The 27,054-nt window shown below is 44.7% G+C and overlaps 1 protein-coding gene across 4 annotated transcripts in view; it reads right to left on the reverse strand.

The window, feature by feature from the left end:
* LOC138611294 (zinc finger protein 521-like) overlaps nt 1–27,054 on the reverse strand; it is a 91,013-nt gene that overhangs the window by 37,833 nt on the left and 26,126 nt on the right. For 2 of the 4 annotated variants that reach the window (XM_069684310.1, XM_069684309.1), the window contains exons 4-5: nt 9,675–13,186; nt 9,419–9,503 (exon numbers count right to left, since the gene is read on the reverse strand). In XM_069684310.1, coding sequence (XP_069540411.1) covers nt 9,419–9,503; nt 9,675–12,830 — 3,241 coding nt within the window. In that variant the 5' untranslated portion in view covers nt 12,831–13,186. Of the gene's footprint in view, nt 1–9,022; nt 9,056–9,418; nt 9,504–9,674; nt 13,187–27,054 lie in introns of all 4 variants that reach the window. The other 2 variants (XM_069684312.1, XM_069684311.1) reach the window with 2 other exon arrangements.

Consider the following 27,054-nt stretch of genomic DNA (forward strand, 5'->3'; position numbering starts at 1 on the left):
CTCAGTGCAAAGTGTGAGCGTATTTGCATTCAGGGATATAAGGCTGAGAAGGTAGTACTATAGAAACAAACCCTAAATGATTACATACAGACAGAGACAGGGAGAACAGATCCATATGGACACAAAACATATGAAATATGAACAAGATCACTGACTGCAGCACGCTGTGCAACACAAGCGATAGTTTGACAGCAGAAATCATTAATAGTTTATTTGATTATTCCAGATATGGCACATCATACTCCCCACTAACCCTCTGTCCATGTTTCATACAAGAACCGGCTGAATAAAGAGGGCGAAAATGGGAACCGACTGAATGAATAGGAAGAGTCTGTATGCGAGATGCACACAGTCCATGTTTGCATAATGAAAACAACTGCAGAAACTGTATAATATCACAGCAACCCAGGCAGAGGAGCAGAGAGAGGAGCCGTAATTGACTTTTCTCCAAGCCAGCTTGGTAGTTACAGAATGTAACATATTGGATAAGGATTGTGATTGATTATGTGGGTCTGCCATACCGATTCGTTTGATTAAATGTAACCATGGGTTTCTTTTCCAAGCACTAATGAAGCAGCAATTTGAAACTGAGAGCCAGGCTGCTCTCGCCTCACACTGTCTATGTGGATGCACATGAGGCTTCAGAACAGGTGGAAATACACAACCACCTACTGTGTTATCCTTTTGATAACACAAGTCTTTATGATAAAATCTACTTAAATCAAAACATTTAACAGAAAATATAATAGCCTATTATATGAAAATAATCTCTGCATGGAAAACAAGCAGAGCAACACGACTTTAAACATGATGTAGGCTGATAAAAGGTGGAGTTTTATGTATTTAAACATCTACAATTCACCCTGTACCGCTTCCTAACTTCATCCCACATAACACAATTCATCTCCACCAATTTTACGTTCGGAGCCATCCCTCCTCCAGCTCGGCAGAGGGCGGGGAGGCAGGTAGGTGTGACCTCCACTGACCCTGAAAACCTCTGGACAGGTGGGCGGTGGCCTACGTGCACTGTCCGTTTTGGCAGCAGCTCTCTTCCCCTCCCCGGCAGGGAGCTCAGGCCATGATGAGCAGCTGGGTCGCAAACACTAAGCACATTAATATCTTCTTAATGATAATAATCATTATGGCATAAGCACCCTCCCCAAAGTGGGAAGGCTCGCCGAATGTGCCAGAGTAGCATCGTCGTTAAGGTAAAAAAAGCCGAGATGAAATGACTCTTTTAATGGGCAGCAACTTACAGCCACCAGGATAATGCAGACACTAATGTAATAATGTGATAATGAGATACACCGAAGGCATTAGGGAGACCAAAAACTCAATGAAACCAGTGTGAATGAATAAATAAAATCTGTTCTTGAAACTGGGGTTGACACAATTACCACTGCTGAAATGAACCATATACGAAATGCAAACGAGATACATGCTGCGTGCTTCTACAGCCGTGAATGCATTACATGTATATATCTTAATTAATGCAAGCTATCGCTAAGATTCCCTCCTTCTTTGAGGCCTTTCTCGAGTTATCAGAGCACCTCAACACCTTGTCTGCCCGTGCCTTTGAGTCCGTAAAGTGCGACTCGCTCACAGCGTTCCCCATAAACTCGCCTCATTTAATATAACTGTCAGTATTCACCTATCATAGGCCATTATCTGTCTCATCCGCGTTCATTATTGAAGCTAATGATCTGTTGTCCTCTCTGCTCCCCATTGAAGGAGGACTACATTAAAAGTCTCTTACTAACTTAATTAGTAATTATAAATGTTAAAGATTAATCAGAGAGCGAGTGGCTTAAGGTTTACGTCTCTAGGCGGCGCCGGGACAAATGGAGAGACAAAGAGGCCATGTCGCTTCGGCGTTCGCTCTCCGCCGTCACGCTGGAAATGGAACGAGACACATGAAGGAAAGTACAAGTGTGAGCGTTTTACCTCTAATGAACGTCACGTGGGTTTAAGAGCGCACACAAATGCAATTTCAAAATGGAACATATCTGATAACGCTTACGTGATTGAGGCGGTCTTAGAGCTACACTTCTTTCAGCCTAATAAAGACTGTTGTTCCCTTTTATAATCTGCAAACACTACTAGAGTGGATATAATGCTGTTACAGGAAGCAGCATTTAATACTGTAACCTATGATGCATGCAGTACTCACATTATCTCTTTCTAACAAGATGGAAATAGATCCCCTTAATTAAATCCTGGGTGTACACTAATTCCATACTAAATCTGCACCTCTCTGACAATTCCACATCAGCAGCCCCGTGCACTCCAGTAAACATATAAGCACTGATATCAACATTAAACCTTAATAACTAATAAAGCTTTCATCCAGGGAGTTCCTGTGTGGTTTCCATTAATGTGGGGAGGGGAATCGCCCAGGACCATCTCCCTGTTTTCCGGAGCATGCTGACGCTCGAGCCGGGGGGGGGGGATCGGCGCTCTGGGTGCATGAGGAAAACAAGGAGGAACTTAAGCTGTGCTGAGTTGTTGGATGGTAGAGATGCAAATTGCATTGCTGCCTGAACTTCAACCATATGTGTGAGAGAAACTGCTACACTTGTATATCACCAGAATCTAAATATGAGAAGCAGGAGGCTCAAAGGATGCAACAGGAAGAGAAAATAACAGCAGACTGTTCTTAAAGACTTTAAAGTAAACGATCGCAGGTATCCATTTCGTCGCTCTGTCCTTCCTTGTTTAGAGGAGAAATGGCGGTGCTTTGACTGTTAAGCAGGGAGTCCTATCACACAAGACACACAGAGCAGGGTGATGGTGGGGGGCTGGCCGGTGGCCCGCAGCACCTGAAACCTATTAGAGAGCTTTGGAACATTCCACAGGGTTCTTCCACTTTGGCCAGAGGGCATCGTAAAGGTCCTCGCAGAGAGGGTCGGAGCGACTCAGACGCCGACAAAAACACTCAGCAAGGTGAAAAACTAGACGTGGAAGAGGGTGACATCAAAGTAAAGTATATATATAATGGTGGTGTTTTATATCGTTGTTATTAAGAAAACATGTTGCTTCTACTGGATCCCTCGCCTCCCGTCCCTGCTGAAATATAAAATGCGCTCCAAATGGGGCTGATAACATTTTTCTCCACCTCCATTTACAAGGGGTTTGTCTCCATAAAGAAACACTATGATTAAAACATTTACCCCTGGCAAGCCAAGCAAAACTTTTATCAACTTTTTATCAAATGGTTTGCCATCTGGACTTAAAACAGTAGGGGCCCAATAGTGCGCTGACACTAAAAACAAACATGCATAAACACACACAAGCTGCTGCCAAATTTCTTGGAGATAGCCTTATCTTCCCTGCAATGTGTGTGTATATATGTGTTTTAGTGGTACCAAGGCCCATCTCTTTGGCTGGATCTGTGTCCATGCCTCAGTGTTATGCTCACTGGGTTTAACTCTATGGGTGTCTGTGGCCTCTCCTCTGGCCGCCCGTGTCCATTTGCTCTGCGGGTATGGCAGGCCTGAGCTGACAGATGGCCGCCCCTCTCCATTCCGCTCCAGAGTAACACAGTAACTGGTTTTTCCTCCGCCGTTGACCTTGCCACAGCCAGCCAGCAATCCAGGCTGGCACTCGGCCTGTCGAACAGGAGGGTAATGAAGTCCAGCGCTGCTCACATGATTATTAAGGCTTTGACGCTGGGGGGCCTTTCAGAACCCTATCCCCCTCCCCTCTCCTCCCCTGTCTGCCATTCACACAGCCAAAGTTCGATGAGGATAGTCATTCGTTACTTGGTACTTTGGAAAACCACAACTGTGCTGCATAAAGAGAGCTGAAACTTTTTAGGGTGATCACTTTGTACGCTCAAACAAACCGCCCAACACCTATGAAGAGAAAAACCTCTCCTGTTCGGCAACATATGATAGCTACTTGTGTCCCGGCGTGCATGTCATTCCAAAAACACACCAAGTAAGAGCCTCTACACAGAGTTAGATCAAATCTGTCACACTTCTATTGGTGCTGACAACCTCTAAAAGCAATGCAGCGCACCGCTTCACTCTCACCGTAATTCTCCCTTACCGCAAGCATCTCCAGGCACGCTTGGAACCCGGGTCCCATCAGGGCCAGGCTGGGATTTGAGAGGTGTGGGTTGCAGCTCTGACCTTTACTGAGGCAGGACTGTCTGTTTGCACTTCTCCCATAAGCCCCCCTCCAGTCAGACTACCAAGCAACCCCATCAGACCAGGGGGGCGCGTGCACCTACGGCCTTGGTGACATCTCGGGGACCATGGGGACGCGAAGTAATGCAGAGGTTAATTCTGATCATTCAGTATTTATGGGCTTCGCTTGAGAACAAGGGTTGGCATTAACACTCTAAAGGAGACATCCCTCCTGTATATCAATAAAACATAGCGAGAAGCACAGGAAGAGCCTACCTTTATTCAGGTCGCCTCAGACCCTAACTACATTGGATTGCAGGATTTTAAAGGTACACCAGTCACCATGATTTTAACCAATCTGCATCTGTATTTAGTGTGTTATTTAAATTCTAGAGTGATTAACAGTTGTGGGAGGAATTCGCCTGAAATCGACAATGTGACACCAACCCACCAATTGCGATGCAGTGAGGGGCAGCCAGTGTTCCCTCCGAGTTTGTACAAACAGGCTGTATGAACTGAGAGCATCAGATATTTTCTCACATGTTGGCCTAGTCTGTGAAGTGTGGGGAAATGTCAGGAAAATCAATAGATAAGGACCACATCAGACCGAGCTTGTCTGGCCTAGCAACAGAGCATCCCCATGGTGATGTCAATTACCTCTGCTTTACAACAAAAACACCAGGAAGAGCAAAACAGTCTCTGCAATGCTGTAAAACTTTTAATGCAGTCTCCTGGTTACATTGAGGAATTTGTAAGAAACTTCTTTTTCAGACAGGTAGGTAACGCGGTGAATGTGAGAATCTTATTGATAGCTTCTTTTTTTTTGCAGCTCACTCTGTTTTCTATTCTCCTCATGGACGCCACATTAGTCAGAGAGAGGTATAATGTAACGAGCAGTAAGGTGCGCATAATTGCATATTAGCAGCAACACACTTGGCTGCACGGGAGGTGACTGCGCTAACGAACAGAGAGGCGTTATTAATCACCAATTAATAAAAGCAGGCAGATATCACACTCGGTATAAGGCACGCATGGTTTCCTTTGTTTCCACTGGCTGGTCCAAGCCTGTTCTCTTATTTATTTCATAAGATTGATCCTGTTCCTGTGCCGTGTTGTCTATTGAGTTCTGACTCTGATCCAGCCCCCTAGGAGTCAAATGAGGAGTGTTTGGCCGTGTTTGTTAGCAGATTACATGTGTATGTGCTCTATGAATGAGTCCCAGAAACTGAGGGAACACCATCAGACACACACAATCAAAGAGGATTATAGGAAAAGAGACAAAGAATGAAAATACCGTATTCTGTATGTGAAAAAAAAAGCACTTCATGTAGTAATAAATGTGTTGCCACCAGGATAGAGTCAGCGATGGAAACCATGTTATCAGCATACACTGGCGTAGCAGCTCTAGCTTCCCGAGAATAGACGATGTGTGTCCGGGGTAATTTGTGGCCCTTAGAAAGAAACAAAACACAGCTTTCAGCTTCAAATACTGTTACAGTGTGCCGCCTGCCCGTTCCCCCACCACCAGCCAATGCAGTGTTTTAAGCCAGGTTGGAACATGGTTAATATGAAAATGTGAGAGCTGGATAGTGAGACAGAGGAAAATGGAGAGGCAGCGGGCAGAGAGGGGGAAAGGAGAAAGAGAGAACAGAGAGGAGGAGGAGAAACTAGAGGAGAGCTAAAGGCCTCTCACTTGCTCTCCTCTCCAGCTCTGTAACGGCCCACAGTGCCTGCTTCACACAGAGCGGCCAGCTGTACAGCAAATGTGCCTTTCCCTCTCCGCCCCCAAACCTTTCCACCCCTCCAGTGCCCCCCTCTGCCTGGGCCGACCAGGCCACCGGCTCCTCTCTGTGAGCGGAGGCTCCTCCCTGACTTGGCTTCCAGCTCGCTGCTGTCACCGACCCAAAAAATCCGTAGAGGTGACCCCAAAAAACACTTTTCTGGGATGTGGTTTGGTTTGTTTGTTTACAATTGTCCTTCTGAGCAGTGCCACCTTGGCAGTCGCTGTTTGGAGCAGACAGAAGTGAGAAGAAAATTGGATTGAAAGCAGATATAACAGAAAAGCAAAAACCCCTTTCACCTTTAAAACCCTTTAAGACAGAGCCCGCGCTTCAAAACATGTCAGGGCTCTGAAAATCCACACAGGGACATTTGAAACAGTGCGATAAATGGGCCAAACGTGCCCCCCATGAGGCTCCAAATGTCATAGTTTACAGTGGGGTCAAAGTGAAGCAATGGGGCGGCATGATGTCATGCTGATAAAACCAAACAGGCTTTTGTGTCAATGAAAGACCTTCAAAGGTCCTCTTAAAAAGACAGACGACTTTCTGAAAGCACTGTGGTTTTAAAAATATTTTCCAATGCAATTACTACTGTTCAAGATGGCAAACTGAACCGATGGACAGATTTGCTTTCTAATCTCAAAGAAAAATACAAATAAAAGGTTTGATAGTGACTGCAGCAGCTGAAAGCTGTATAAATCTGTGCGTCTCTGGAGAAAAATCGGACACCCTCAATTCTGTAAGTGAGCCATGCCAAAAAAACTCTAAACTAAAGAGTGGCCAGCTGTCTTCTGGCCTGCTATTAAATTGCTCCTTGGATGGTGGCGATATCATTTTTTTCTCCATAGGAGTATCACACCAGGTCCCCAAACAGAGCGACCAGCTGTACAGCAAATGTGTACTGATCCATCTGGGCCCTAGCAGGCTGCGGCCGCCATCTTAAAACACGTGGGGCCGTTCACAGGCTTGGCTAGGGCTGGTCTGCAACACGCCCGTCTCCACCCATGGCCACCTCCTTCCCTTTCATTTACCTCTATTATCACAGGAAATGTTCAGTAGATGGACACCAGAGCTTGACTTTATATGTGAAGCAGAAGCGTCATCATCTCAGTCCGATATCTATGCATCAAAATGTGCTGGCAGTCGTACAGAAGAAGAAGCCACCAGCACCTCGCACTGATGGGGGGAGGCTGAGTGCACTCGGTTAAGAGAGACTATTGTATTACAAAGGCGGCGAATATGGACTTGTCTGGGTGAGACAGGCTCAGGTTTTGTTGTTCCATACACTTAGCACTATGGTTATGTCACGGCACATCACTATATATAGAGTTATCAGTGTGAACTGACACCATGGAGCGGGGCATGGATGAAAACAACACCCCTATGAATCCAGCGTCTGCTCCATTACCTACGCTAATAACGCTGACAGCTGAGCGGAGATGACCCCAGCCCCCTGTTTCCCCTCTCCTGTGCAGATGGCCATTAAAAGGAGAAAGTGTCCCTTTTTTCTGTAGAGAAGGTATTTAGAGATTTTCCAAATGAGTATTTTTTTCTGTTTTTGGCCCAAATTGACTTTCTAGTTATTACAGGCTGGATTGAATCTAAACCAATTCTCCCTTTAAAGGGGCAAGGTCTTCAGAAGTTATTTAAAACCACAAGATCAAGATTACTTTTGTAACACAAACAACCTTATGCATATGTCAATTTTCTTTGTTTGAGTCACTTCTCTTTTCCTTTCTTTGTTCTACAAAACGCAGTCGCTTCCAGAAAACTTCATCTCTCCACCAAATTTTCATTACAATGAGTTTTGTTTTGTCCATATTTTAGAGATGAAAAAACAAATGCATCTAACAGAAACCCTTTTGAGGAGTCTGATGAAACCCGTGATCATGTTGAATACAAAGCAACAGCATATCAGAGAAGTAAGACATCAGACAATAACCCAATCACCTATCCTCCTGTTATCTTAAGCTGTCTGAATTCCACTATTATGGGGGAACTGTGTGCTTGTGCGGCTGACAGACATAAAATAACCAGTAGGGGGGTTTGTTTTCTACCCTCCCAGTGTGCTCCGTGCCTGCCTTTGCGAGAGAAAGGACTAATGCTGGCATGGTACTGTATTAGGCACCCCCAGTAGAATAGTGGGTGAGCAGATCGCAAAGATGAATACAAAATACACACCTACACACTCTCAGCTCGTCTCTCTCCTTTGCAAATACACCGAGGCATCAAAATCACAAATCACATGCTTCTGATTGTTTATGCACAAACAGTGGGTCCCTGATAGAATTGCCTACCGGTCCTGATAGAATTGCCCACCGTGTTTAAATTCACCTGCGCCTAGAAGCGTGTCCCAAACAGAGAGGCGGTTTGGTTCCAGATCAATGAGTCTCTCTCCCACTGAAGACAACAGATAATGCAGTGTAATGAAAGAGCCGCCAAACGAGCTGAATAAATGAATGAATAAAGGAACGTGAGACCGGAATTCAGACGCCTACTTACTGCAGGCAAGAAAACCTGTTTTCCAATTGTCTGTTCTCTACAAATTATTCTGCCTGCATACAAATGACGACCAAAAGTGAAGACATTTTGTGGAGGTTAGTCTTACACCAGCACTCTTTGTTTAGGAATTTGTGAAAGACGATGAAAAATTTGGAATAATTTTGTGATACAGAATGCAATAAAATCAAATATACATTTTTTCAGTTGATTTGACGTCCTTAAATGCAGAGAGCATGAAAGTATTCTACTAAATGGTGTATTCAGATCTCAATCATCTGAACAGACTACTTAAGGGGAAAGCCACAATAAACAAACAAACAAAATAATGTACAATGTGGAGATTTGTCAAAAACATCGGAATAAAATTTTGAATTTTAAACAGTTTGATTAAAATCTGTTTTGGTATTAAGATATTTAAATAATCTGTATTTTTCCACTACTTCAAACTACCTTCAGTCAGAGTGGTTTGAAGTGGAGAGATTGTGCTCCACAAGCATGCACACTTAATATATTATACCATTCACATGCATGTGGAAATGAAAATGATGGGTTTATAAATGCACAACACTGGGGATGCAGTTGATGGTCAAAATATTAAAATAATTCCACCTATTTGGTGATGTGATCCAGACACTTGTGAGCCTGAATGAGACAGGGTCAAATATTTTATTACATATATCACATCATTCCTTTGTAGGTGATTCACCTTTAAAGTATTAAAAGACTATGCCTGAAACTTGTTGCTAAAATTATCAAATACTTGTGAAATGTGCTTAATAATTTGTATATTATACCGATGATGGCCTCAGAAAATCATTCCCTCTAACATTTTAATCACACACCTAAATGCCACATTAATCAAATTTATGCTACATCGTAGAAAACACTTTGGGAAATGTAGAAAAACATATTTACATAGATATTAGGCAAGCACTGTTTTTATGACTTTGCTCCAGGAGTGCAGCAGAGACCATAATGAATGAAACAAAAGGAGTTATCTCCTACCCAGCATGTGGTTGGCCACATGAACTTGGATGTCCCATTCACTGTAGAACACCATCTGACATTTGATGCACTGGTATGTCTTCTTCTGTAAAAAAAAGAAACAAAAAAAACAGGAAAGAGATTATTACTGTCAATGTTGAATGAAAAAATGTATTACACACTTGAAATCACTTTCAAACACTTTAACATGGAGTTGCAGAACAATATCTGAACCGTAGCATTATTTCTCAGTCAACACAATCCTTATAAACAATACCTCTTCAGTTTGTGACGGACTGGCTCTGGGCATGGGGGACACCTGGGGGGTCTTGAGATGTCCGCTGTTGCTGTCCCCAGCCTGTTCCCGATGTACTGTCTGAACATGGTTTTGCAACTCTGCTTCAGACTCAAACTTCACATTACAGCTGGAACATCGTGTCTTAGCAGCTGACAATGAGGATGTGGAAGAGGATGAAGAGGATGAAGAGACGGCTTTGCCTTTTCCATCTCCAGGGCTGAGACTCTCGCCCTGGACCCACGCGGCTGTAGTTGTTGCCGGAGTTGTGGCTCCACCCTGCTGCTGCGGTTGCCTTCCTCCATTCACTGTTGGGCTTGAGCTCTTGGAGCCAGCCGCTGTCACACAGGATGCACAGAGTCCATAAGGCAGTCCGTTGATGTCTAGCTTCACCAGGTCTAGTTTGGACCGGAAGTCTTTTAGACAAGAGGCGCACTTAAAGAGTTTTTGGACATGGTGTTGCTGCTGGTTGTGAGAGATAATGTTGCTGCGGACCATGGGCTGGTGGCAAGGCATAGTGCCTGTCTTTTGCATGTGGAAAGTACCATGGATCTTGAGCTCCAATGTGGAGGTGACTGTCTGCATGCAAACCACACAGCGGAAACCTGTTAAGGAGTTCCTCAGGTCAGGGTGCATTTGGCAGTGCTCAAGGAAGTCCTCTTCACTATGCAGTGGCATCTTACAAATGCGGCAGCTGCCTGTGTCGAGACTCTTGCTATGGGTGACCTTGTGCTCAGTCAGGGTGAGCAAGGAAGGGAAGCGCTCCCCACAGATGGGACACATATAGTGTTTGACAGGCCCAAGGTGGGTCTGCATATGTTCCCTTAGCCCAGCCTCAGAAAAGAAGGTGCGGGAGCAGACATTGCACTTGTGGTTACCCTTGATCATTTCAGCTTTCCTCTTTACCATGGCACTCTCACCAGGGCGGATATTGTGGTCCCTCAACTGGTGGTTGGTAAGGAGTGACTCCATGGTGTAAGATGCCCCACAGATGTCACACGCAAACATGGGATCTGCAGTGTCAACCTCTTCTTCACTTCCATCATGGCTGTTCTGGGACTCCACCACAGATCCTCCTACTGCCCCTGGACCATGGCTGTTAGTTAGGAGACCTTGAAGCTCAACATCGTCTTTGGGCTGGCCATCCCCACCACCAATAGTGGAGCCATTAGCACCACAGTTCTGTGCCTTTCCATCAAACACACAGTGTTTCTCCCTCAAATGCTTCTCTAAAAGGACAATGGCATGGAAGGCCTTACTGCAGAAGCGGCAGTTATACTTCTTGCTGTGGGTGGTGATGTGGCATTGCAGCTCCACCTCTGTGCCAAAGGACTCCCCGCAAAAAATGCAGCGGTGGGCACGGCCCTGGTTTTCCAGATGGCTATGCTTGACATGTAGCTGTAGGTCAGTCTCATGCCTAAAGTCCCAGTTGCAGGAGGTGCAGCGATACACCTTTTTCTCATTGCTGTGCTTTACAGCCAGGTGGAGCTGGGTAGACACCTTTGAGTCAAAAACCTCTTGACACAAAGTGCAACGAAAGAACACAAAGGTATGCATGTCTAGTAGGTGCTTCTGCAGGTCATCCACTGAAGTGAACTGCTTGTCACAGCTCTCACAGATGTAGTAAGTCGAGGTTATAGTGAAGTGGATTGTAACATGCTTCAGCAGGGACTCTTGGTTGGGGAACTCTTTGTTGCACTGTGGGCATGTGAGTTGAGGCTGCAGGCCATCCAGATGGGTTTTAAGGTGTGTCTGGAAAAGGTCTAAGCTCGTATACTTGGCTCCACACTGGTTACAAATGAACTCACTGCAATTGCGTGAGGCTGAGCTGCCTTGTTTCAGCATGGCAGTTTGTTCTACAGATATTGGAGAAGAGGGGCTTAGGGTGCGCAGAGATTTCTTGCCATTGTTGATGTAGTTCAGTGCGAGTGGTATGTTCTTGTGATTCTCCTTGATGTGCTTGTTGAGCTTCAGAACACTGTTGAATATAGGGGAATTGGTGCAGTAAGAACAGGAGTAGACCTCTACTATAGACTCCTTGGGAGTTACAGCCAATGGGGAGTCAAAGCGCAGGCTTCCCCCATCACAGTGGGTCTGACGAACATGCTCCTCCAAGGTTGCCTCTGTCAGGAAACCCATGAAGCACTGGGGGCAGAAGAAGGCATTGCTCTCCTTGGCCACCGGACTGGGAAAGCCATGGGAGCAGCGGATATGTTCCTGCAGGGCATTGAGGTCACTCAATACCTCTGGGCAGAAGTTACACTGAAGAAGGGCATCAGGTAAGCTAACCAAAAGTGCAGCATGGTCTTCTGCATTGTGGACTTGCTTAAGATGTTCATTTAGATTTAGTAAAGAGGGCAGAACCTCTAAACAAAACTGACATGTATGAGCCTGCTCTGGCTTGTCCAAATGCATTGTTCGCAAGTGAATTTGAAGCACAGCTAAACTGGAGAACACTTGCTTGTTGCAATAGATGCAACTGTAGGAGACTTTGGGCTGCTTGGAGGAACGTCCTCCCATGTCTGACGTGTTCTGAGCAGCCCTCTTTCTCCTCCCCCTAGTCTTGGGCACAGGTGGCGCTGTCTCCACCATTGTGGAGCTGTCAACAGAGAGGTTTGAGTCAGGAGTGGTGCTAGAGACAGAGGTGTAGCCAACAGTAAGCAACGAAGGACTGTTGCTATGGTTACTAGATTCTGGGAGCTGGTGGATGTCCATGTGAGCATAGAGGTCCTCAACAGACAGAAAGTGCTCAGAGCAGATAGCACAGGTGTGGCCCTTCCTGTCTCGGCTATGGGCCTGGTCAATGTGAGTCAGCAGGGTGCCCTCATCACTGAAGGGCTCATGGCAGTAGATGCACTGCAGGGTAGCACCCAGGCCCCCATCCTCTGATGGGGTGCACTCAGGATGGCACTCTGCAATGTGCCTTTGGAGGTCTTCTGGGACATCAAAGCCCTCCTCACAACGGCTGCATTTGCGTGTTTCTTTCAGTTTCCATTCATCAGCTCTAGAAAGGCCTGAACCGCTGCAATCTTTGCCCCTTTCGTGTACTTGCATGTGGCCGTGGAGAGAGCTGGAGGAAAGGAAGCCTCGGCGGCACACAGGGCACTTGTGGGGTTTGTTGGAGGCGTGAGTTTTCATGTGGATTTTGAGGTGATCACTGCGGGAGAAGGCAGAGTCACACTCTCCGCAGTGGTACTTCTTATCCCCGGTGTGTAGCTTCACGTGTCGATCTCGGCTGCGCTTGTGCTTGAACAGGCGACTGCAAAAGGTACAGCTGAAAGGGAGTTTGTCGCCGTGGCTCTGTTCGTGACGCTTGAGGAAGCTTAAGCGGCTAAAGGACTTGTCACAGAACTGGCATGGGTACGGCAGGCCAGGGCCTCCTTCATCTTCTCCGAAATCATAGTCCTCACAGTGTCCTGGGGAAGTCTGATCCTTACTGGAAGGAGATGATGCCGGCCATGAACACGATGGGTCATCCTCAAGATCAGCACCGTCTGGAGAAGAATACAGAAAGAGAAAAGAGGGTATGAAGGGAGAGTCGAAAAAGAGAGGAGAGCGTGAGTTAGAGACTATATTTATAAGACTATATTAGCAACTCATTTGTCTCACTCTTTTGAAAAGAAAAGGTGGGCCACTCTTGTGTTATTTGTCACAGTAATTACATGGTTGTGATGTATGAAATTAGAATTCTTTGCAACTAAGACAAATTTTTCTTCTGTGGAAACAATGCCTCTCGTTAGGTGTTATCTAGAAAGTTACATTTAAATATGCAATTCTGAGTATAATTAGGGAACAGAATAAGTGGAAATACTTTTACTACAATTAACCTTGTATGTGGCCGTATAATGGCTTAGCCCACTGTGACTCAAAACACAATCTCCCTGACATTTAAAGCCAACACAAGACAATTTGTGTACTTTAAGATGTAAGCCCGGCATGAGGTAAATTAGAACATTTCTATTATTCCTGAACAATTGCTAGAATATTTTTGAAAAACAAGAACCCTTCAAATGACCTTAAGACAGGGGAAAAGTAGTTCTCATGAGTGAAAAAGATTAAATGTTGCAATTTAGATCACAGTTATGCGTAGCCTTCAGGAACCCTCCACTGGAAAACAGATGATTTTCATGAAACATAGACCTTTTAGAACATCAGTCAATAGATATCAGATTATAGAATAAGCATTATTATCATATTTGTCTGTGAGATCTGCACTAAGCCGTGAGGCAATGGATGTATGAATGTGCTGCATGCTGATGCAGGGGGGGCGAGGAGGGGACAGGGAAACGGATAGGGGAAGACAACCGAGCCGCTAACGATCTCTCTCAAGGACAAGCAGGTGCAGGGAATGATCAAGGAGCACCAGTCAACTGACAATGGAGCCGCCATTTGTTTCACACTAACTTTAATGTGTCCCTATTCAAATCTTCTTTGCCGACATTCCTTTCCGATGGTTCACTGTACAGTGATATGAATGGAAAACACAGAACACCACTTTCCTCAAGTTCAAAAGGTTACGGACCACATCTTCCCGCTGCCGAATTCTAAGTGCTGTGAACTTCCTTACCTAAATAAAACAGCGTAATCCCAACCCCTTCAGAGAAAAAAACTGTGTCAAAAGGCCAAAACTTGAAATGGGAAAAACAAGAGGAAACTGCAGAGATTTATGAGAGGGACGGAGGAAAAGCATGAGCTCTTTCCAGGATCCAACCTCTGTACTCCCTTTCAGCTGACAAATCTTAGTCTCTCTCTCTCCCTCCCCCTTTCTGTTGTTTTTGCTGGGAGATCTGCCCTTTGTCAGGATATCATGCCCTCTCTGAGCACTTACCCCCATCAGGCCTATCTTCAGGAAACAGATGGGGTCGGAGGCCATTCCCTTGCCCCTCCAAACTGCTGAAAGCGGCACATTGAGAGCCCACCTCCACACCGTGGCCCTCCCGGAAACCTCCCACCCCTGGCAAGGCGCCCACTCTGCACACACACATCTCACTCAAGGAGCAAACCTTGCTGATTTACTTGCTTTATCTCTCATACATGTCTCAATGTTTTCTCTCCACTTCTCTCTGGTTTGAGGGAGGCTGGGTGACTCAGTGCTATGCCCTCCTCCACAGAGGGGGCGGATCTGCCCTCTCTCATACTGCCTCCCAGGGTGCAGGAGAAGAAGACAGTGCAAGAAGAATGACCCCAGCCGATGCCTTACAGTCAAACATATTGGCTTCGAGACAATAGTATAAAACAAACAAATAAATGGGCCTGTATACAAGGCTAAATTAAATTCTACTGTCTTAAATGAGGACGTCTTTGCCTTAAGACATTACTGAGCTGCCAGGACAACCTCATTCAATTTTTTTGATTTGTTTACTTGATGTATATTATTTATTTAGTGCCTTTACTGCAATAACACAAATGCATAATGTTATATCTGTGGGGGACATGTGGGAGTCGCAAACATTGCTTGAGTTCTAGCAGAGTAAACATTTTGAGATGTGAATATTTTTTGATAAATTACAGAAGCTGCTGTATAATAAAACAATCTTATAATATTACAGCGTAACACTGTCATTAATTTGCCTCTGAGTTGCATCTATTGTACTTTCCAATGTATTATCGCATCAATCTGACTTAATTATATCACATAGTGTATGTGCTAGAATGGAAACCAAAAGTTCATGCGTTTGTTAAACACGCAGTTGCTAAGTCCTTTGTTTTACTGTGAAGGCCAAAGTGCCTTAACTAAAGCACATGGCATCTGTGTCACAGCATTCAGAAGTGAAACTGTACATTGCAGGTGTCCAACATAGTGAAACTTACTACTGTTTTTCTCTCTTTCTCCCCCTCACACACACACACACACACACAATTTACAAACACAGGAGAGTACGAGTGCAAACACAGCACACTAACTCACAGTAACAAACATATAGATGTGCAGACATACATGTACACATAGAATACACAGTACAACAGAATGGCCGAAACAAGTGTGTGAACAACTGTAGATGAAAGAGCAATCCTCCTCTGGAGACCTCAAGAGGAAAGAGAGAGAGAGACTTGTTTTTTTTCCTTCTTCACCCAGACAAGAAATGCCCAGGCCTCAGCAGCAGCCTGAGTAAATAAAAGAACGGGCCTTACTTCCCTGTCTCTCGGGCCGGGGGCCTGTGCACGCCAGCACTCTCTGTGCTGCTGCCAAAGGGGATGCTGGGGCCTGAAAAACTACACCCTGCAGCTGAAGGGCTGTCTTTGTTGGTCTGCCAAGGCCTTCCTGAGCATCCTCTAGCCAACAGCCTGTCACGTCCTGGGAGGAAGACCTCCATCTTAAGGCCTGTCCCTCTCTGGGAGTTCTGTCCCTACCCCCCCTCCCTATTTCTCTTTTAAATGTCTCCTATATGGAACAAAACAACCTCATTTGGAGTGTTTCTATAGGGAATGGCATAAAATGTTCCATAGCCATATTTACTGGTGAGATATAAATTCAGCCCTTAGCTGCAGTACATAAAAACTTACAAAGGACAAGAAGCCCAGGCCGGTTTAAGGAATCCATACGTGTAAACATTTTTAAAACAACTAACACAACATACTATCACGGTTTCTTTTTCTCTTCACTTGCCATAGTAACCACTAAAATTCCTCCTTCACACGCAGGTCTCGGTTTCCTCTTCGCCAGTCTGAACTACTCTTTGTGCACCACTTCCTCCATGTTCATTTATAGCACCCTTTCCCAGAGTAAATACTGCTGTTCAAATAAGATCCTTAAAACTGGGAACAGGTAAGTTTGTCGTTTCTGTGCTCAGTGGCGAAGCTTCAAAACCCCCAAAGAGTGTCGTGATTAATGCAATTAATGTATTTAAGAATTAGCAAGATATATAAATATATCTTCTGGAGAACAAGTCATTAATTTTCCTGATGACATTGTTTTCCCGTCGGACTTCAATCCATATGGTGGTGAATATTATCTCTACATTTTAAATGCCAAATGAAACACATAATTTGTAAAGAATTATTAGGATTGTAGTCTTTTAGGATAGTTACCAGTGTGTTAAACCGTGAGCTGTGTGAATGATCAGAGGAAACACATCAGGGTTACTGGCTCACTGATTCTTCATAGGCTGGTGGGCTCGTCAAGGTTATCCCTATTAAAGGCTAATAAGTTGCTTTATTGTTCGCTGGTCATTTATTTAGGAGAACAATTTCTTGGATTAATAAAATTTGACTAATTTACCCGGCCCCGGGATCAGTGGAAGATAATGGATGGAATAAAATTTGAGAAAACCGTCACGATTAATCTGTGTACATGCCAAAAAACTGGACAAGGTATAATTAATTGTCACATTAAATGCATTTGCCTAAAGCTAGCATGTTTGGATGTTACATTTGGTGTAGTAAATACTATGAGAAATCCTTAATACAGAAGTAATAACAGAAGAAATTGAATAATTTCAAGCATAAAATACTAACAAACAAGAATTACAAAAAAATGTTTGTTAAATTTTTGAACGCTTAAGATCTCCTATGATGATTTTATATCAGTAAAAAAATGAATGGAAAATAGTTCCCGGATGATTCTGTCTGTTTTTAGTATTGTAAAGTACTTTGTAGTCCATATTCTGAAAGAACAATAGATACATAAAGAAATAAATGATCTTATTTTAATCAGGATTTTGTTCACAGGTTCTGCCAAAATCTAAACCTCTTAAAATAGCACCTACTAAAAAAAGTATTTCTCATTCTACTGTTTTTATTCTGTAATAACCCCCCCCTGAAACCTTTCAGGGACCACGGTTTGGGAATATCTCACTGCTGGCGCCCGGACCTCCGTCTCTGAGGTCCTGGAAGCAGTTCAAGATGGCTTATCACTGCCTGACAGCAACAGAGTACATATCTTCTGTTTAGGAAGCCAAACTCTTATCCAGGTCCAGGACCTTATCTTATCAGAAAAGTGTTTTTGCTATCAGTCATCTGCCGCTTCTATAGCAAGCTAGACTTTGTTCAAAAGCCATTCCAGTGAAGCAAAGCATGGCCACGCTTTCAGCCGCCAAACCTTATCTTCCTGTGTGTTGTAGCAGAGATCTGTTCGTAGTGGTTGTCATAAGAGATGTGTTTGTGTGAGTGTATTTGTGGCACATTGGGGATTGGGGATTCAATGAATAAACAAAAAGCTGACAACTTGTCTGATGTAACACCGTGACCCCACTTCATATTCAGAGAGGGGATCTTTTTACAGTTACTCGGAAAAGTAGCGAGCCCGTCCCGTGAGACGACGCATGTGTCATCTCGACGCTTCTTCTGTTCTGATGCCCAAATAGCAATGTGTCTGAACAACACGCTATCATGTACGCCCCTGTTTGTGACACAACCACTTAAGATCTAATAGAGGAGGTGGTAAGACAACTTTTTACATTAGCTAAGGCTCCAATCTTCCTGACTGAGAGACAGAGAGGAAGCAGTGGTCGATTTTTTCGGGACTAATTCCAGTCAGATGAACAAATCACTCAGTTGATTCAGGCCAGAGAGCTCAGAGGACACAGAGATATTGGAATAGGCCCAGCGCTGGGCTTTACTCACAGTAGTCCTGCTACATCCCCGTTTTAAGACATCAAATCCAGTCAGAATGAAACAGTGATAATTCCCAGTGGCTGTCAAAAAAGTGCCAGGTGGCTAGACGGGGCTGTTTTGCACCATGCGGCTGATTAACACACACAAATAGGCACAAGTCGAGGTATTTAACCGAGCTGCTATACTCAACCTCAGACGTAGTATTTTCTGTGTGTGTGTGTGGGTGTGTGTGTAGTGTTTATACTCATGCTGCCTCTCTCTTTTCCTCTTTTTTTTTTCTAAGCAAACACAATATGTTTTTTACACATCACTGAGAAATGTCAGGTCCCTGCCCCCCCTTGCTACAGATCAATCAAATCCACTATGCTGGAGGATGAGAGGGAGGGGTTGTGTGAGACGACTGGAGCAGCAGCAGCAGCAGCAGCGGCGAACAAGGATGCTATCTTTTACTGAACCGAGGTAGAAAAACAGTAGATGAAATAAGGATTCACTTCCCGGGGTTTCATCAGTGTGCTACCAGCGAGATCATGTACACATTTTCACACACACACACGATAAGAGTGTGTGTGTGTGTTGGAAAGTGCAGTCAATGGGGATTTTTTTCACACAGGGGCCTGACACTAAAAGCTGGAACATCAAGCGCTGTCCTGACTCTGTGGTCTGGGTGTCCATTATTCTGGCCCTCATGGCTCTGTCTCTCAACCATGGGGAAGCGGCAAACTGTCAACTACTTTGTCCACATTACCCACGTCCCCCAGCTCAGACAGGAGCACTTGGTCACTGTCCCAGAAATCACAGTGCCCCAGTGGCGTCCCAGGAAAGTTAGACAAATGGAGGGCCGGAGGAGGGAAAAGTAGGGCGGCCAGTCATCCTTTACTAGGCTGTTTCTTTCCATGATAGTGAGACACAATGAACATTGGAATTCCATTACTAATCACACATATCTGTCCCTGGAACACTGATGTTTTTCCACCAGGATGGACAAACTGAAATATAAACTAATGATGACGATCAATGTTCTCTACATAATGCCTCAAAAATGAAGGATGTTCACGCTTTGTGCAAAATCGGCCTCATTTTTATGGGAAAATTAGCATCATGTGACAGTCCATGAAAACTCTGAGAGCCTGCCAGAGATGACTGACTGCCTCGTCACATATTTCCTACCCTGCATAACAACTGCATATTAGGTCACAACAGATCATACGACTAGCAGATACGCCTGCCCAGGCCTTTAAAGATGCTGCCGATGACATCTTTTACTCTTGAAGAAATATCTTTATTTAATTTGAACAAAGGCTTCAAATTAAAAGTGATAATTTACAACACTTTTCAAAGGTCGTCTTGTGTAATTACGTTTGGCCCTGCCTGCTGTCTTTTGTGTATTTTTCTGAGAGAGAAACAAAGGGTTAACCAGAAATTAAATTGTCAGGAGTGCTTCATCTCGCTGCTTTTGAAATTAAGTCTTTTGTTCAAAAGAAGAAAAAAAAGAAATTAAGGAGCGAACAAGAAAAGGGAGAAATTTAATTACGCCATTATTCAAGAAAGGTGAATTTGAGGTTCATTATAGGTTACTATTCAGGGTGCAGTGGGTGGGCTGCAGGGCTAATGTTGATGTTTTATTGTTTCAGCTGAATTTTTACTTGATTTGAAGTGTTTGAATAATTAAAAGGGAAATCAAACTGGAAGCAAAATACACTTCACAGCGTGCATGTCATTACCTCTGTGACACGGGGCATACTGCTTCCCCATTATAAATGAATTTATAAAAGTGACATAAATACTACCAACATGGCTAAATACATTGTAGTGAAATGCTCGGTATGTTAGCCAGTATTTTTTTATACTTGGCTTTAAAGCAGGCAGCCGTATAAATCACTGTCAGTGTTATGATCTAAATGTGCCGCACGCTGGTCAGAGCCGTGTTTAGGATGTGGGCGGAGCAGTTTGTGTGTGGGAGAGCGTTGGTGCTTATGGTGTCATCTCCTGCAGGACAGAGCGGCTGCTGGTGTGGAGAGGAAGGATGGTTGACCACTTCAGGTGGACTACAGCACAAACAGGAAGGAGGCTGTTCCCCAGGTCTTGGCTGGACCGGCAGCCACAGTGAGCCTCCCAGGGGGAGAGAGGAGGACGACAATCTGTCCCCCAGCATGCCCCTTCACCGCCTGCCTCACTGCACTGGCTCTGAGGGAGTGCTGGGCCAGGCGGGACTGGACTGGGCTGGGCTTCAGGGAGCCTGCGTGTGTGTGTGTGTGTGTGTGTGCTGTTACCCTAACACTGCGGCAGACCAGGCGCAGGACCCAGTGGACACTCAGCTCGCCAGTCAGTCAGTCAGCTGCTGTGAGAGATGCTGCAGCCCTGTGCTCTGTGTTACTTCTCCATTAATATGTCCTCACTGAGTTTATTTGGACGCTCTTCTATATTTCCCCGCTCTTAGTTACTAACAGAAATGTGATTTATGTGATCATCGCCGGGAAGAAAAAATTGTTGTGCGCACAGAAAGATGCTGAGTTACTGTATGGTTGCTTCATTAAAATAGGGTTTGCTCTGCAAGTTTCCAGAGGCGCTATCCATTACTTAAAAACCGAGCACAGCACATGCTGCAATCGGAAAATAGGGTCCAACTCTTTTTAATCAAGCTACCTCATTGTGACCCATAAAACTTGGGCCAGACATCAAGTAAAAATGATTTCACTTTTTAAGGATAACTTCAGACAGTTGGATCTACGTTTCAGTGCACTGGGACTATTTTGAAAAGGGGCGGTTAGTCTGCCAAATGCCCATAAAAAGTCTAATATCAACACCATTTCTTCTTTTTCTGCAGAGGAGGATGGAAATCATGAGCAGATTTCTGCGTTAGCTTTAGCATTAGCATTATCAGAAAAGCCCGACCCTGCCTCTTGACCCGTGACCCGTGCCCTTCGGTTCCCCTGATTAATACACTCTGGCTCTATTTGATATCTCCTCAACGCCATCCCGGCTTGTCAGTGGTAAAACAACAGCAGACAGCCCAGGAGGGAGAAGAAAACATGCATCTTGGAGAGGGAGAGCGGGAGGGGAAGAAAAACAAGCATCAACTCAAGCAAGACGATGTATTTTCATGCATCCCTGTCTTAAATGTCAAGATTTCTTAACCCTCAGTGACTGCAGCGCTGACACCTCTCCAAGGTTCAACAGAAACCGCATTCATTAATAATTAGCTTAGCTGTGAGGACAGGCAGCGAGACTGAGAATGAGAGGGGCGAGCGAGACGGCTAAAATCCAAACTTCTGTCCTTTCCCGAGAGAATCGAATTTCACTACAAGTTTTTTTCCATTCTTCTTCATTTCTTGTTTTCCTGGTGTGTTGGCCAGAATCCCGCAGGCAGGCCCACGAACGAGCGATGCAGACGTCGCATCAGCCTCGCTGCTCCCTCCTCTCCTTAATCATGGCTCTAATACCCTCCAGATGAATAAACATCTTCATCCCCTCTCTGTTAAAGCCAGAAAGCTCCTCCACTCTTCAATCCAAGAAAAAAGGGAAAAAAGAAAGAGGGAGAAAGAAATGGTGGGTTGACGAAGGAGCGGAGGAAAAGGATGACAGATGGAAGGGTGGATCAATGTCGAAATGAACCAACAGCAAAGTAACAAAGCCACGGCAAGATTTTCTGGTTCTTCCCATAATTCGTCTGATCTATCTCCCTCTTGACACAATTATCACAGTCCTCCTAATTATTTTTTTCCTCTTAAACCAATCGCTAATGGCAGGCTGTGTTTTTATGATCATGTTTGTAAAGTGGAGGTTTTTTGCGAGCTGTTGTGCAACCTTGTCGCCTCAGACTGTGTCCACAGACTGCACAGGAAGGGGGAAGGGGGCGGAGAGGGAGGAGGCGAGGGAGGGAGGTGGTAGAGGGAGGAGGGGTGGGGGGGGGCTGTCTCTGGAGAATGGGCCAGGCCCCAGACCAGCACTTCCCTGGCCCAGTAACTGTGCCAGAATACTCATGACATGTGTGTACAGTATGTGAGCGCAAATGGCAGACAGATTTAGGGGTTTGCTTTGTTTCCTCTTCCATTGTTTTCTGCTGGTATCCAGGCAGCTCATCATCATTTCTTAATACTATTAAGTATTAGGAAAACACACACACACACACGCGAACGCACGCCTCACCGAATGAAGCGGCTCCTTTGCTGCCCTCACCCTCATCTTCATTTGCAGAACAGGGCTGGAATATGGGGCCTGAATACAACCAGACAAATGACTACAGGGCATTTTACTTATTCATTCATCACTTCACATTGATTTATTCCTGTTTATCTATTTATCAGCTGGAAAAAAAAAAAAGTTTCCCTCAGATTGTTTTGCTAAAAGTTTGCATGCTGACGTACTTGGTAAGAAACTTTCAGGGTCAGAGAAGAAGACGTGAAATGTTTCATCAGATTATTGAGGTTCATCTTATCCTTGAATATTCGCTTTTTCTCTTTCCTTTTTCCTTTGGTCCAGCACTCAATGGCTTATAGTAACCATTTACCTACACACCAACACCTGAGAGGCTACTGAAGCTTCCAGCTAGGGGTGGGAATCACAGGGTACGTCACGACAAGACATGCGATACGTGGCCCACGATAATATCACGATTAGGGCTGCTCGATATTGTAAAAAACAAACATGGTGATATCTTTTTGTTCTGCGATATTTATTGCGATTTTAAAAAATACAGGAAATTATACCAGATAAACCTTGCAGTGTGTTTTCATGTTTATATAAACAATCCTACTTTTATAACTCTTGCTTCAGACTTGCATGAAAAAGTAGAGAGTACAGTTGCAACACGTTCTTTATGAAACAAATACTAACAGACTTGTGGGCTGCGGTTGGGTTATTAATACGGTATGTCATCAACCATTGCTAATGATGATCAAATGTATGTTTAATCAGCGGGATCAGCCCGGTGACAGTCACCAGTCCTGCTTCCTGTCGGCACACACAACCTCAGGGGGTGACTACGTTAACGGGAATACTCTCACTTATAAGCCACCTCGCGTATCGGAGCTGCCGATGTCACAGATAGTGCTGGCGGGATGATCGAGGCTCCGTTAAGTGAGGTGGCTTATAAGTGAGAGTATTCCTGTTAACAGCATCACCCATGCTCCGATGCTGGTTAACAATGTGGTTACACAAACGGACAGTTAACGGAGCGGACATGCTGCCACTGTTTACTGTTAGCGGCTACACCTGCAGCACGCACACGGCGTGAGGTTGTGTGTGTGCTGACAGGAAGCAGGAGACATGATTTTTTTGTGCTTGTTTACAGGCAGTGACAAACAGTCTCTGCTGCACAGCGGTCAGTTCTCGGTGTGTCGGTGTGTCTAGCTGACAGACGGACTTTTCCCGTGGATTAGTCATTGAAAGCGTTTTTGTTTTGCACCGAGCAACAAAAGAATAGCAGCTTGACATATTTCTGAAAATATTAACTGAAATTTGGTGTCAGTTTCACCGAATTTGACACCAGTCTGTAATTTACATTTACAGAACCAATTAGGACTCTGGATTTAAAAGTGGCCGGTAAATCTCTTAATTTCTTTTCACCGCGGTCCGATATTATCCTGCTTCTCGTTCTTCTTTTATCCTGCTGTCAACTTCTTCATCGGCCAATTGATTTCCGTTCACATTCCCATCATTCATGTCATAAGCACCACCGCGAGGAGTCATAAAGTAGTGACGCGACGAGTCAAAATCGCAGGAAAAGTCTGTTTAGAGAGTCGTATATTTGGAAGTTAAAATATCGATATTTGGGGCGTTGATTTAGCTCAGCTGGTAGAGCAGGCACTCCATGTACAGAGGCAACAGTCCTCGACGCACTGATCGCAGGTACGACTCCAGGTCTGCCGATCGTTTGGTGCATGTCATCCCCCACTCTCTCCTCCCCATATTTCCTGTCTCTCTTCAGCTCTCCTATCAGTTAAAGTCAAAAAGCCAAAAAAAAAAAAAAGTCAGGACAACGATATATTGCCATATCGCTACAGCCCACCCCTACTTCTAACCAACACCCTCATATGAATAATCCTACATTCAGTACAAGTGAACTTAAAGAGAAAAGTCAGATTTCTTACATTTGGTTTCTACTCCACCATATTAAATTAATAAATCAGATAATTAAGCAAGTAATGTGTTAATACTGCAGCATATTAAATCTCACAGTTAATTGTATAGTGACCATTTCCTCGAGGTATCTTCATATCTTTGAATATGCAGCTCTCCTGCAGTAATAAGGATTTTTCTCTCCGTATATGTGATAATCTCACATCTATCTGAACGTGCAGCTTACTGTGATGAACCCATTTCAGGGATCATCATTGGAGAGAGTGAATGTAATATTCCCCCAATATCAGTTATCTCTGACAGCACCATCCATATCAGCTAATTACTTTTCACTGGGCTGTTGTAGACGAGAGGACATCAGCCTTTATCTGTATATGAAAGGAGTAGACATTACTGTTACACTATTACTGTGAAAGAGCCAGTGCTACTGTGTCACTAATATAGAGACGGCATACAATGAGATGTAATAAAACCCCTGTCACTCCTGCGGTGGCTATCTTACCTGGCTACTTCAAATATCAAGAGATTGTTACCTTTAAGGTGACCTTTAATTACATTTGGCATGCAAATAAGTTGCTGGGTCAGGAGGAAGAGATGGTTATAGGATATATGCTGTTATTTTTTTCTTCAACCTAGCAAAGATCCACAAGATATAGGTTTGAGCAGTGCTTCCTCCTTTCCTTTATTTATATTTTCCTTGGCTGCCTCGGGTTAGTGAGGTGAGTGTCAACTCCGTGGCTGTTCATTGTCTGAGGGAGGAGTTGGAGTTGGGGAATATAATCCCACGCACTCTGCATACAACAGGGAGGAAATGCGGGCACAGGGTTGGCGCGCGACCCCCCCTGGGTAATTTGTAAAACATGAGCCATGGCACCCGAGCACCATGCGGAAGCTCGGGTCAGGTGACTCAGGTCACAGGTGCACCATGGGAGGATATCTGGAGAGGAGGTGCGCCTCCCACCACAGAGCACGGTGGTCACGATGTTTTCTAAACGTGGAAGTCTCTAGAAAGTTGCCTCTGCCTTTATTTTTAGGAAGAACACTGAGAACGTTGCAGAGGTGGTAGCTACATCTTTTAGGAACAGTCAGAGTAGTTTTCACGGATGTCTACCAGTGAGTCTGGTTCTGCTGAAGGTTTCTGCCTTCAAGGTGGATGGTCTAAACCTGCTAACCTCTGTCCTTTTTTTGGATGAAATGTAGTCCCTCCTTCACATCCTCAGATCCCTAAGAGAGACTTAGATTTTGGAACATAGTGGCATAAACATACCACACATACTACACATGCCTGAGCCCACACATGTCCCTTTAATAAGAAGTCTTGATTAGGATTCGGCAGACATAACATCCCGCATGCACAGTCTCTGCTTGCCTGGGCCTCAGATAACCTTTATCCTATAGGGTTTAATTAATGTCAGCCAGTCTGCTCTGCCTTTCAGAAGGAAACGACTTATTCCTCTGCCCTCATGAAGCCCAAATCCCTCTGTTTCACTGCTGAGGCCCGCTGCCTTGTTTATCCCGACTACAGGTACTGCTCCCTATTAAGGCCAGCACTTGTTACAGGGAAAAGGTTGAATTATTTACCAACAGTAGAGGGGGAGGAGAGAGAGAGAGAAACAGAGAGAGGTGTTTCATACATGGGATGAGATTTTTATGTTGTTTTTTTTGTTGAGGTTATGAACAAGGCAAGATTAATGATCCATGGACATCAGACGCAGGCGCTGATTACTAAGGAAAAGGGCACCCTGGCATAAAGTAAATAGAAAATAAGGCCAAGCAGAGGGCTGGATAAATTGCCCCCAAAACATTACACATTAAATCTGTTTGAGGAAAACAACCTTATATTCTGTGGTTAAGAAGCAGGTAGTTTTATACGTTTGTGTAAATACATGAATGTGTTTTGTTAAATAGATACCGAGGGTGCTCGTGCGCTCTCTTCACCCAGGGCAAACTGTCTGCATTCTATCTGCATCTCAGCCTCTGTGCACAATACAACAAAACATACAGAAAACAAAAGGGAGCACAGAGGGGGAGAACGAAGAGACAGACCAAACAATAAACTCAACCACAAGAGACAGAGTTTGACTTTGTGTGTGTAGCGTGTGTGTGTGTCGAGGAGGGAGACAGAGCGCGAGAGGAGGAGGACGAGGGAGATGAAGACAAATGCAGAAAGGGAGAGAGACAGAGGGCGGCGGAGAAAACGAAAGACAGAGGGAGAAATCAAATTTGCAAGAACATAACAAAAAGCTGTATCTCCGACAAAAGAGAACACACAAGGGTATTTGTCTAGCTGTCTGCACCAGCAGGATCCTCTGAAAGTTTATTAAACTAGAACCCTTCAAGAGAAGGCAGAGAGTAGTAAACTATACTACTGGGGAGGAAAGGAGAGAGGGAGAGGGAACGGGAGGAGGAGAAGGGGGGGTGAAAAAGAAAAAAAGCTAGCTTTTCAGCCTCTGTCTCTCAGAAATTCTTTTATTTCAGCCATGCATTAAGTAACCTCCCCACTGAGTTCTGCTCCCCTTCCTGGTGTGGATAAAGCCGTCCCTCGGGGGAGCCGCTGGTAATTTCCAGCTTCGCCAGAAACTCAGGTATTAGAAAAGACCGCTTGGGGACCTGCCACAATATACCTTCACAATTTCATACGCTCTGAAAAAGAGGGAGCCCCTCCCGCCCAGCCTACCCCCACCCTCCCAGTAAACCCCCTCGAGGGTCCCCAGTTCAAATTTCTGAAGTG

The sequence above is a fragment of the Semicossyphus pulcher genome, unplaced genomic scaffold, assembly GCF_022749685.1.
Source record: "Semicossyphus pulcher isolate SPU_LCO1_2020_fin unplaced genomic scaffold, fSemPul1.0.p SCAF_7, whole genome shotgun sequence".
Lineage (NCBI taxonomy): Eukaryota > Metazoa > Chordata > Actinopteri > Labriformes > Labridae > Semicossyphus > Semicossyphus pulcher.